Source organism: Selaginella moellendorffii, unplaced genomic scaffold (genome assembly GCF_000143415.4).
Source record: "Selaginella moellendorffii unplaced genomic scaffold, v1.0 SELMOscaffold_12, whole genome shotgun sequence".
NCBI classification, from domain to species: domain Eukaryota; kingdom Viridiplantae; phylum Streptophyta; class Lycopodiopsida; order Selaginellales; family Selaginellaceae; genus Selaginella; species Selaginella moellendorffii.
The window spans coordinates 2,569,872-2,582,673 of NW_003314273.1; the positions used below are offsets into that span (position 1 = coordinate 2,569,872).

General features: G+C 40.6%; 2 protein-coding genes across 3 annotated transcripts; both read right to left on the reverse strand.

The window, feature by feature from the left end:
* Positions 1 to 316: 316 nt before the first annotated feature.
* Positions 317 to 1,186, reverse strand: LOC9646683. 2 transcript variants are annotated; one of them, XM_024674331.1, is made up of 6 exons: positions 1,161 to 1,186; positions 1,019 to 1,104; positions 861 to 966; positions 758 to 789; positions 593 to 682; positions 317 to 541 (listed from the first exon to the last, which is right to left on the reverse strand). In XM_024674331.1, exons 2-6 carry the CDS (start codon positions 1,081 to 1,083, stop codon positions 424 to 426), a joined length of 411 nt encoding a protein of 136 aa, XP_024530099.1. In that variant the 5' UTR covers positions 1,084 to 1,104; positions 1,161 to 1,186; the 3' UTR covers positions 317 to 423. The 2 variants fall into 2 exon arrangements, with proteins under 2 accessions (XP_024530099.1, XP_024530097.1); XM_024674329.1 differs by having other exon boundaries at positions 1,019 to 1,179.
* Positions 1,187 to 1,461: 275 nt separating this feature from the next.
* Positions 1,462 to 3,337, reverse strand: LOC9646684 (cytokinin hydroxylase). Its single transcript, XM_002969581.2, has 5 exons — positions 3,038 to 3,337; positions 2,752 to 2,978; positions 2,441 to 2,682; positions 2,027 to 2,393; positions 1,462 to 1,971 (listed from the first exon to the last, which is right to left on the reverse strand). Exons 1-5 carry the CDS (start codon positions 3,306 to 3,308, stop codon positions 1,546 to 1,548), a joined length of 1,533 nt encoding a protein of 510 aa, XP_002969627.1. The 5' UTR covers positions 3,309 to 3,337; the 3' UTR covers positions 1,462 to 1,545.
* Between the last annotated feature and the right edge of the window lie 9,465 nt (positions 3,338 to 12,802).

Sequence of the window (12,802 nt, forward strand, 5' to 3'; positions counted from 1 at the left end):
ATCCAACATAGATCTAACAAGAAACAAACATCAAAATCCTTAAATCCCGACACAAACCTTGCCATTTTGGATTCATTGGATAGATTATGTTATGGCACCTCTTCTGCAACAAGAATCAGCTCAATCCACTCTATATTTTGCAAGAATTCTTCCATATATCAAATCACCCAAAACCTTAACTTTTCACTTCCATTCCTCTCAATCCTTTTGCAGATTCAAAGGGTGAACAAGCCAAGAAGTCACTCTATCCTGTCTGGTGCACCAAAAATGTGGAGGAGAGATATGTTCTAACCTTGAAACCCTAGAATACACTATATACTATAGAATATGCTTGACATCACTTGACAAGATACTCTAATAATTTAGTGTCAACATGCAAGAAAAATCATCGTAAGCAAACCTTTCATCCCTATCAACAGTGATTCATTCCACTCGAGTTGGACATTGCTTCATGGCCTCACACGTTTTGTGGAATTGGTTCATCTTCATTCGCAAGCCATGATACAGCCTTGAAGCTCTCTCCATTTCATTCAGCGGTATCCTGTGATGCTTCGTACGAATGACTAGTATCTATAAGCAAGAAAAGACTTACCAAGAGCAATGAAGGTAAGACCTCGACTTCCACTTGACAAGGTAATGCTTCATCAGGTCTTCTTCTGCCTTCTTGCCTGCCTCCGTCTTCCTTCTCCGTGAGAGTGCATAAAACTCCTGTTAGTGCTTCCCTCTTGCAGCAAGATAACCTTTGCCAAGCCAATACCAATAATTTGAGAATCTACTTAGCGGCTCCTCCTGAAACAAAAATAAATACATAATGCCAGTATGAGAAACGAAAGACATTCGTGCACACTAACACAACAAACCAGGGCATCTCGAGCTACTTTGCCACCACTCTTGCAAATGGTGCAAAAATCTTTCCTCACCGCCCCATCCAGCTCCATCTCCCCACGAAATAGGATGCCTTCCTCCCTGGACGAAAACCTAGAACTAAAAAACAATGGAAGAAATATGAATGCCATACCTTCCAGCTCGATTGGGAGATGGATCGGAGGGAGGACATCCTTCTTCTCGCTGAGAAAGTACCATGTCCTAGCCGATGCCAAGAGCCTGCATTCCCTGGTCGTTTTCAGCAATACCACTGTGGAAGCCCTCTCCAAACCGACCTCACTCCATTAATGTTGTTGTTTTTATTGCCGGTTTACTTTTACACTTACCTAATACCCAATCTGGCATGGCGTTTTGGACGAGATTCTCGCTGCTCGAGGCGGATTTAGGAGTTAGGAGGGCGTTGATCTCGCGCTAGATCGCCTCGCCCCTTGACGCCAAACCGCGCCTCGCTCTGGATGGTTCAAGAAGCCCGCGAGTCCACTCGGTGGTGGATGAAAAGATGCAGAAACCTCTGTTGGAACCTCGGGCTCCATCGCGATGGTTCTAAACGTTTCTGAGGTACTATGAAAGAGCAGATGATTTATCAACCAGTTTGGTTGAAGAACTCGGAGTAGTTCAACAAACATAACTTTTTTAAACTTCTAATGCCACGAACATGCATCACATTTTACTGAGTACAAGCGGCACTCCATGGATAGGCTTCAAGCCAAACTTCATCGCAGGATTATGGCGGTAGTTCGGTGAAAGCCGGAACGAGAATCGCTGTAGTATCATAGCCAGAATGACTTTGGCTTCGATCATCGCAAACGACTGGCCCACGCACACCCGCGGCCCAAACGAAAACGGCATGAAAGCATTTGGATGCTTGCACGCGCTTGAGATCCCATCTTTGAAGCGATCAGGATTGAATTGGCCTGCATCTTCTCCCCAGAGCTCCTTATCCTGATGCAATCCAACGATTGGAAACGACACAGATACTCCTTTTGGAACGTGTAAAACTTGCAGCCAACACTCCTCCACACACTCCCTGGTCATCTCGTTTACTGGTGGATACAGCCGCAGAGTTTCGTAAAGGATCATTCCCACCTGTTCAAGAATCAAGAAGTTAAGTTTTGGAATTAGGAGATATTGATCGACTTACGAGCTTGAGCCTGCTGACACTCTCGCCATCAGGAATATCATTGCCACATACTTCGTGTACCTCAGCACGGGCGCGTTCTTGCCATTCAGGATAGCCTCCCAGTAGCATCAAAGTCCAGGTTAGTAAGGTCGCTGTGGTTTCATGCCCCGCAATGTAGAATGTCTTGCATTCCTCTATCAGATCCCTGCTTGTGAAATTACTGCTGCTGTCACACTCCTTTAGCATCAGTCCGAGTAAGTCATTCCCGTATGTATTGCTCCCCCCTGACTTCACTGAGTTCCGACGCTCGTCTATGATCCCAGTGATCAGATAATCCAACTCCTGATGAAGCTTCCACAGTCGAAGGTTGATTGGAAGTGGGAGAAACCTGTAAGCAAGTGAATATGATTCAGTTCAATAGATGATCCAGCATACCTGAAGCCTGGAATCCAGGAAAAGCTGACGAGTTTGGGCACTAGCTCTGGGATTTTCTTGGACAATATCTCGAAAACTCTCTGGCCTTTGAGATAGCTAGTTCCAAATGCTGTATGGGAGATAACGTCTCCTGTGAGCTTACGCACCTCTCCAGAGATTTCAATCTCGGGATTCTGCTGCATCGTAGCTTCACATTGATCAAGCATGCGAGATGCGCACCCTGCGATTGTACTGGTCATTTGCTGTTTACAGGAGAATCAGAAACACTTATTAGCCAGATTTCATGAGAAGATAATAGTATGAATACCCACTTTAATACGTTCATGAAAGAATGCCGGTGCTACGAGTCGGCGGTGATGACTCCACTCCTCTCCAGTAACAGAAACTAATCCACCACCAAGGAACAAGTTCGCCAACCGCAGCCCGGCCTCCGATTTATCAAATTGAGAAAACTTTTTAGACAAAACCTCCCTTACGATCTCAGGCTCCGAGACCAATATCCTTGGCTCAGTTCCCCACCAGAACACAAATCTCTTCCCTGGACCATGATCATCAGGAACGAAGCTTTGAGATTCATCAGGGATGACAAGAACATACCATATTGCTTCCGCCATTTGAGCAACGCAGGATGTACCCGATGGAAAATGTCGTGGCTGAAACTTTCCATGTCGTGATCCTTGATGGCGCTCCTCATGTTCTGGATTTCAGGTATTTGGCCTACCATGAATCGGGGTGGAGGCCCCTGAATGCCCTCCTTCTTGAGCTGCGCGGCGATCGCCCTGGGGCGCCACCAGTAGACCGTCACGAATCGCCATAGCGCTGCAGTGAAGAGGACGATGCAAATGCTCAAGATCCATCTCCCTTCCATTTCCTGGACTAAGGGTAAAATCTGTGGGAATGGATACAAATAAGGATCTATCCCTAAGAAACTACTTGGAACTTGTAGCGTTACACTGTTACTCATTGATTTGTGGTGTGGTTCCTCACTCTTCAATGATATTGGACGACATCGCAAGTACGTCAAATTCAAACTAGAGTTTTTAACTGTTTATAGATATGGATACGCTCAGTATACATATATTTTTCTAGCCATTGGATTGAAACAGCATAGTTTAGAATATAGCCATCAATCGGCATTGTGGAATAGATAGGACTGCCACAGTGGATCACACTAGTTTGGGCTTACATTGCTTCACCAGCCACTGCACAATAGAAACTACCCCTGCAAAATCCTCTGAATTGAAAAGAGATGGAAAACGTATATCTTAGATGTACCACCACCGCTAACACTGCATTTGAAGTCCATCAATGGCTTCTCTCACCCGTGGGGTGTCGCTCAGATGGCAGGGATCATCAGGGCAGAGTTACATGCTGGGCCTCAAGAACGTAGTGGAGCATCGCAACTGGGTTGAAAGTGTGATGGGATCACCAAGAAGACGATCATCCTCCCAGACAGTGACAATGATCACCACCACCCACAACAGTGCAAAGTCTTCGACGGTGATGAGTAAGAGTGGCAAACACAGAGTGGCAGCCACAGGGAAAGAATGCTTTCAATACAACTAAGACAGGATTCATTGTCTAAAACAATTATATATGTTTTAACAATGAATCATTGGACATATGAAAGTGAGCCATTGAAAAACAAAGTAGTTTTTCATGTAAACTGCAAGTACTTCTAGGAGATGTCCACAACACAGGTTGAGCTTGGTGTTATACTCTCTAGACAGGTCCTTGGAAAACTAGAACCATCCAGTCTAGTCAAGTTTCATTGCATATAGTCAATGAGTGTTTTCTAAAGCACCTAAGCACTATCGTTCTTGAGGAATGAAAACTTCATAACATGTAGATGTGAGCAATCTAGTAGAATTCTTTTGCAAGCCCAACAATTCAGTTTCCAGCACAAAAACCCTTAGTGTTCAAAAACACAGCACAATGATTTTAAGTGTTGTAATAAAACCTAAAATTTAATTCAAAACTTTTATATAAAAAAGAAAAGTATTTTAAGAATGAAAATAGATTGGATGTTGTATTTTTAATAAATTGTTCCATTTTCACAAAATATCAAACTTAATTGATAATACCAAGTTGTCATTCAGACTTTGATAAACTGTTAACCTATTGTGACAAGTGTGAAAATTCATTTGTGTTAACATTTTGATTTTGAGATGATACTAAATCTAATCTGGCATTGGAATATATACATTTTTACATTATCAAGATAAGTCAATGTAGCTTCTTCATCAAAACTCAAAACACGCCATGCTAAATTTATTCTTTATAATTTGAATAAATGTAAAATGTTTGTCATTTTTTTGGAAGTTGTGATATGCATTACATATTTTCTTTAATACATCAATTATAACATTTTTCACTTTGTGAAAGATATTAGCATTAGCTACAATCACACCATCAACATCCACTATAATATATATATATTTTTAATCGAGTTTGATGGAACAAAAAATAATTTAATATTAAAAATAAAGTACCATATCATATGTACAGAGTTATTTTTTATAAAAATTTAATTAATTATTTTGCACATAATGATTAAATATAATATTGCAATGTTTTTCTTAATATAAAAGATAACTAAAATTAAATATAATCAGATATTTTATCTGTAGATCAGGGATAGAGTAATCAGTAAAAAATAATCACTTCAACATTTTGGATAAGTTCATTTTAAGTTTCTCAATATTGTAAATGTAGTTACACAACATACAAAGTTAATTATGCAAAAGTAAAGATGTTTATAATATTGCAACCTGAAAGTGTAAATCTTGACATTTTTCTATGTAGAGAAGGCTTTGCAACCATAGTACTTGAATATATGCATTCTTCATATGTTGTGAATAAATCTTAGCTCAAAATTAATCAAGATAGCTTTTGTGTGTGGAAGCAGCTCATATAAACCAAGTATGACATCATTGCTATATCTGCACTGAAGTATTGGGCCAAAACTTTAAACATAAATGTAATAAAAGTCCAAAAATCAAGCATTATACCTTTTTGTTGCATTTGTATGTAATGTTTGAGGTTATGATAGGCCTACTTGGCTTGATTTTCAAATATATTTATTTCTTTTTAATGTAATCTGTTACATTATAACCTAATATAAGGAACCCTTTTTTAACACTGATATGTTTCTCGAGAGAGCACTTACTGAGTGATCAGTTCTCTCATTGAGTGATCGGTTCATCAGGAAGCTCTTCCTGAGTGATCGGTTCATCACTATATTCAAGAGAATTTTTCTCTTTGCAGGAGGAAAGCACTGAGAGAAGTTCAGGCACTTTCATGTCTTGGTGAGTTGGCTTTTTTCTTTTAGTATTACCACTGGCTTCCTCAAAACTTATCCAGCTTCTAGGTTACCATGAAAATGTAGTGCGCTACTTCTCTTCATGGTTCAAGAATGACTTTTTATATATCCAAATGGAGCTGTGCGAGATGAATCTATGAGATGAGATGGACATTCACGAAGAAGAAGCTGATCGAGGCAATGTTTCAAGTAAGCAGCTCAGTTGTGTTCTTTTCTTAGTTTGTCATGCATGACAGCTCTTAAATGCTTTGAAGCACTTACACTCACATGGCCTCACTCACCTAGATGTGAAGTCTGACAAGATCTACATCCGCAATTGTGTCTACAAGATTGGTGACTTAGGCCTTGCTAGTCGAATTGATGGAACCATTTCCATCGAGGATGGCAACTTGAGATATCTCCTGATGGAGCTCATCAACGATGATCACAGCCACCTTGACAAAGCTGACATGTTTTCCCTGGGGGCAACATTCTACAAGCTCACGAGATACTCACCACCACCAGTGTCTAGAAGGCAGTATCAAGCCATCTGCTAGGGAAAGCTCACTCTTCTTCTTGGATTTTCTCTTACGTTCCAGAGCTTGATCAAGTCTCTAATGCATCCAGCAGCAAAAAATCACCCCTCGGCTGCTCAAGCTCTCAAGAACACACTCTTCAAGAAGTCCTCCAATAATAAGGAAGAAGTGCTAATGTTTGCTCTCGGCCAATGGGAGGCAGCCAAACTGCATGGGGTGGGAGAAGAAGGTGGTGTGACACATGTCACATGCAAATGTGTTGATTGTGATTGTGCTTGTTGCCTGTCTTGTTGAGCGAAAAAGCTATTGCGAGTTTTGCATGTGCCCAATGACATGGCAAAAATTAAGCAAGCCTTTGGGCCAATAGTTGTGATTAACCCAAAGTTAATCAATTGTTTCATTCAGGATCTCTCTCTCTAGTTAGTGATTCTAATGTGGGGTCTCAAGACTATGTATATTACAATTACCAGTCATTGCCAAATGATGTTTTCTTGCAGCAGCAACAAATTCTAGATGATGTAAAGATGGGTGAAGAGAGTAGTGAATTAGGTTTGTGTTTATCTTGATAAAGTAAAATTTAATCACTTTTCTTTCCAGAATCTAAGCACTTCACACAGCTTAGTGCTTCAGCTACTTAGTCTATTCTAATATAGTGTTTTACAGCTTGAGGAATAGGTGTACAAGAAGACTTTAAACATCTGTTACATTTTCAAAGTCCCTTTGCTATTTCAGTGGTACTAACACTTGGCTTTTTTGCTTCTTAAACCTTCTTTATAGCTAGATCCAGACATTTAGACACAGACTTCCAGCCAAGTGCCCCGTGGGTTTTAGAATATTTTTTTTAGTTATGGGCTTGTAATGGGATTTTTTAGCTAAGCACAAATTATATAGCATTCTAGACCCTAGCGTATGGAATCTGATTGCTTCCTTTGAGGAAACACAGTATGCATGTGTTCATATTATGGATCTATAGCTTCATTCAAGTGGTGAGCTGCTTCTTATATATGTATTATCTCGGTATAGCAGTTATGATTTCCAATATAAGGTCCACTCAACAAGTATGGCGTCAACATTAAGGTTCCTTAACATTGATTTCACTGACAGCTATGGCATGCACCTTGTGATAGCTTCAATGGCAACTAACATTGCTGATAAATACAACCACCTTTTCAAGCCATCTAACTAGCTGTGTATTCAACATTACAAGGTTAGAGTTAAGAATCTGAAATATCATTTTGGGCTCCATTGTTTCTCATTAGATATTTCTATGGCCGCACATGTTCGAGCATGGCCAGAGAAGGCTCCTCCAATGCTTGATTTTGTCAGACCATCAAACATTGTTTTACTGAGTTAGTTTGTAGGGGATGCTTTTGCTGTAACAGTTGTTGTGGCAATCACTAGTGTAGATCAAACGCTTAACACTACAAACATCATATTCATTGATGATGATCTGAAGCTGAAAACATCTATAAGGTATTTGTAATATTATGACTGGATTTTTTGGATGAATTTCAAAAGTAGGTGCATATGCTAGGTGATATGGACCATGTCTATCATGAGCTCAAATCATCATGGTTTGCTGGGGATATGCCAAGTTGTAGTTTCTACAATCTTCGAGGAACTAAAGATAAAAATGTGTTCAAGATTGCACCCTCAACTATTGTCTTGAAAATTCCACCTTGGGACCACATACAAAAGCAGTTGCACTCTATCTTATTCATATATGGAAAGAACTTCTTTGGGGTATATCTTTCTTGATGTATACCAGTAGTTTAGAATGTATGTTTTGTTAATAGGTGCATGGGCATTTCATCCTTGAAAACCCTCAAACAATTTTTATTTGTTGCAACTGCCATGTTTGCAAAAAGTTTAGGGTCAAGAAACAAATGTGAGATATTAGTTGGTGTCACCATTTGTAGCGTATGTGATCATGGGATGAGATTTGGATATACTATCATCGTGAATTCTTGGAACCTTGGGGGATAAATGGGGATAAAATAGCCATTAAGGGCTCTTTCATCAAGCAATTGCCCTTTTTCCAGTTGGCTTAAGGGGAGAGAGATAAGGTGCGCTACAGTTGGTATTGGAGCAAATGGCACGGGTTCGATTTCCATTAATTAGTGGCTACTTAAAAGTATAATATACCCTTGAGCAAGGTATATTCCTACCCCTAAATTTAAAATCGTACGTATTGCGCATCCATGCGTACGTCCTTCCTCTTGTGTGGTGTATCCACGGACGAAGGTATCCATTGTGGGATTGCGGTACGGGTGGATGACTAGTTGCCTCACATGGAATAGCTGGTTTACACAATGGAAGGATTGGTAGATTGAGTGCGGAAATGGAGGTGCTGGTTCCCCTTGGCTTAGTAGGGGTTGCTAGTCAATAGTCAATAAGGACATTGACATTTCTAAAGGGGGGGTGAGTGTAGCGCATGTGATCATGGGATGAGATTTAGATATACTGTCACCGTGGATCCTTGGAACCTTGGGGGATAAATGGGGATAAAATAGCCACTAAGGGCTCTCTCATCAAGCAATTGCCCCTTTTCCAGTTAGCTTAAGGGGAGAGAGATAAGATGCACTACACCATTGCAAGAACAAACGAACGTTTTTTCAAAATTTGCAAGTTCATGGAAAATTTTATCTAGATACTGGCCACCCCTAAGACATTTACATGGAGGACACTTATATAGACCAAACATATGATCTCACTCCTAGCCAATTTCTAAGAATGCTCACTTCTACTCGAATGCCTAGGGCAATCAAACTTTTGGAGACAAAGAAGCCATCAACAGGTCACTTCTTATTCTTGACTGGTGCTGATTAAAGCTCGCTAAAAGTTATTGCATTCAAGACTGATTAAAGTATTGTGCACTTTCATTTCTTGTTCTAATATACTTTCATTTTCTGTTTGTACAATATATTGTCTATAAGCTTGTTGCATAGTTGTATAGGGGATCTATTGTATTATTACAACCTCAAAATCTCTTGCAAGACTCTCCACCAAAGCAGGCATCCTAATCATCTTAGTGACTTCTTTAAAATGTCATAGATGATAATTTTGAACTATACACTGCGGCTTTAAATTCAAAATTGTGTGGTACACAATTTAACTTGGTGGCTACACCATTTCTAACGGTACCTGTGGCCTTTGTTTAACTGGCCAAAGAACAAACATCTATCTCGCCTACAAGCTGCTAACCTCAAGCTTGGGAGCTTTGTTGCTCATTTCTTCGTCACTTGAATTGAGTGGACAATTTTGCATGGTACAAACATAAGGGATTGATAAAATGAATCAAAATATACACTTATCTTCAATAAATTTGGCAATGCCAGGTGTAGAGGCTACTCCTCCAACCTGTAAGGCGATTGAGTCATGCTCGATTAGAAAAAAAAAGAAAGGCTTACCAGGAGGATATATGACAAAAACTTCATCTTTAAGTACTACATACAACTGGATGGCTTTCAATAACCACTGATGCAACTGACACATACTTCAAATCTTTCTTAGTACCAGCTATCTACATGCAGCACAAGTTATTTGTAAAGCTCAAGGGCCGCTATCACTGAAAATTGTGGCTAAGTTCAAGTGACACATTAGGAATGTCCCTAAGATTTAATAAATGACAGTATACCTAACTTTCTCTATAAACAAGACCATTCATGAGGAGGCATGGATATACTTCGAATAAACCAAGCTTGTATACAAACCAGTTGCTTCCAAATGCTTCCTTTCTATAATCTTCACCATTCTTCAATTTGGAAAAAAACTCCATAGCATTGGCTTTTGTCATAATCCTATGAATTTTGCAAGCATTAGCATCGGAGTTCAAATTAACAGCAAGTTACCTTAGTGACTAACAAATCCTTTAGCGAAGGGAATTGGCCTTGGTATAGTTTTCTTCAGAATCTTCAGAATAAGAGTCCAAAACCTACAATGCAAAGAAGTCTCATCATACTGGAAATCCCAGGAAACTCTCATATTTCTTAGAAACTCAAAAGCATTATAAACTCCTCTTGTATTCTAACGGTTTTTATGAGGGGCCAATTCCTGTGCTGTTGTTGGACCCATAAAAGACATCTTGATATGTCCTACAATTCATGTGAAGTTAGAAAAGCACGTGAACTCACATGATGTACCTCTCCACCATATGCAAGAATTTTCTGACAGACTAATATAGACACTTTGTCCTAACAATAGAAAAAAATTATAGGTAAAATAGCAATGAAAATTTTACACAGCCTTGCCTCAACACAAATTATAGAAGTGACCTAAGCCCCCATTTAAACTACACATGCAGATGAAACGTCATTCCCAAATGTAGCTGAAATGCATTCTTACACTTGACATCATCAAACTTAAGCATAAGGAAGCTGGAGAAGAGGTACTTGGTGTACAACTATAGATTTAGTTTTTCCCTTCACCTGTGTGCCTGGCTTGATCTTGTGCTGCTGCTGGTGCTGTTGGAGCGCTTGACCCTCTCAAAAATTGTTGGGGAAGGAGGGGTGCCTCCCCAACACTCGCTCAAACACAAGAAATGCTTCAATGCTCTCTACAAAATGCTCCCCCTTGCTCTGGTGGGGCAAGGGTTTTATGTAAGGAAGATGGAGAATATTCTGAGGACCAGAATATTCCCTCTCTCTCTCTCACTCTTTCAATGGCCACGCCCTAACATGTGACCACGGGGATCATGTTGGCTCCAGACACATGAGAACCTTCCAAAGAGTGTAGAGTGTACCACTGCTACTGATGCCAAGTGCTAGTAACTACATGCAGTAAAAACTCTAAAAAACAAAGTGGAAAAAGAAAGAAAAGACGTAGGTGTGAAGTTTGGAGACAGGGAAGAAAACCCGGTGGGAAACCCTATAGTCAAATTGGACCCTGAAGTTAAAGAAAAAGTGCAGAAAAAATGTGAAAAGTGGAGAAAAATAGAGGAAAAAGAGTGAGTACTTAAAGAACTTAATCTATACCTGAATTTTGGCTCAGGAAAGTGTGATATGAAAATGAAGCCTCTTGATGACTTCCAGTATGCTCCAAGGATTGGCCAAAATCGAGAAAAAAAGAGAGGTAAAAGAGGGGATGCATTGCCCAAGGGTGGTAAGTGTAGAAATGATGAAAGATGGAGTGATATGGTGGAGTGCCAAGATGGTGGTGGCACTCTAAAAAGGTGGCCATCTCTAAAATAAGAGTAATAAGGGTGAAAATAGAAGGAGACATATGCCTCAAACACATATAACTGTTGACCCGTAGAGTAAGCCCTGACCTCTCGGAGTAGCCGGTAACCAATAACCAGTAACTCGTAACCAATAACTAGGGACCTGTAACCGGTAACCACCTGCTCTCGCTCCTACTCTTGTGCCTGCTCCAGCACCGATATGGTGGAGTGATATGGTGGAGTGATGGTGGTGGCACTCTAAGAAGGTGGCCATCTCTTAAAGTGTTAGGCCAATGGTCTAATGTGTCGGACTGAAGAAGACAACAGCTGAAAAGGACAGCGTAGTTGCTGGGTTGCTGGTAAAGAGAGGTGGCATATGTCCACTGAGTGCTGGAGGAAAAAAAAGTGGCTTCGGCTTCTGTGGCCTCCCCTAAAGATCCACCTAGGTGCCTTGAGTGAACAAGTTCACCCAGTTGGAAGAAAGTCGCTCCAAAAAAGCTAGTGCATTGTCGGCAAATAGTCATCAGGATATCTCGGAAATGGCATGTCCAAATGAGGTGGTGTCTTTTGCTACTGGTGCATGTATGTGTGTCCGTGGTATGGTGTAAATGTGACCTCAAATGGAGATGTGAATGATGGTGAAAGAATGAAAGATGCAAGACAAACATCTTGAGATAAGTGCAGGCAATGCTGCTGGAAATGATTGGTGATGGAATTGTGAGTGCAAATGATATGGAATGGGTGAGGCAAATGTGTGGGGTGTAGTAATGGTAAGGGAAGGGCCAAAAAACTTGGAACATAGACCGAGCCAAGTGAGGAACCTCCATACAAACAGCAATGCAGCATGAGCACGAAATCCAAAGCATGGGCCATGGTCCAATGGAGAAACACCCTCTGAAAGTAAGAAAAGGAGCCATGAAAGTAAAGTTAAAGAAAAGAAGAAAAAGAAAAAGAAGAGAAGAGGAATGCCTCACCAAATGAAACGTTTGAGGTGAGAGTGGTTGTGAGTGTGTGGGAGCTCATATCCATCATCATCAATTAGCACATATGCTTCACCTCCAATGTGTCACTGGACAAAGTAGGGCCCAGTCTAGCGAGGGGAGAACTTCGAAGGTGGCATGAACTCCTTGAGTAGAACAAGATCGCCACCCTCGAATGGTTCAGTAGACTGCCAGTGATCAATGACTAACTTGATGTTCTTCTTGCCTCGAAGGAGACATTCAGTCATGGATTGTCGCTGTTCTTCCAAGGCAAGAACCTCCAAGTCACATGCATGAAACTTGTCCTCATCACTAAGCAGCATCGTTGCTGCGTATTGAAGTGAAAGTGAGAGTGATGGCATCTGGATCTCCATTGGAAGCATGGCC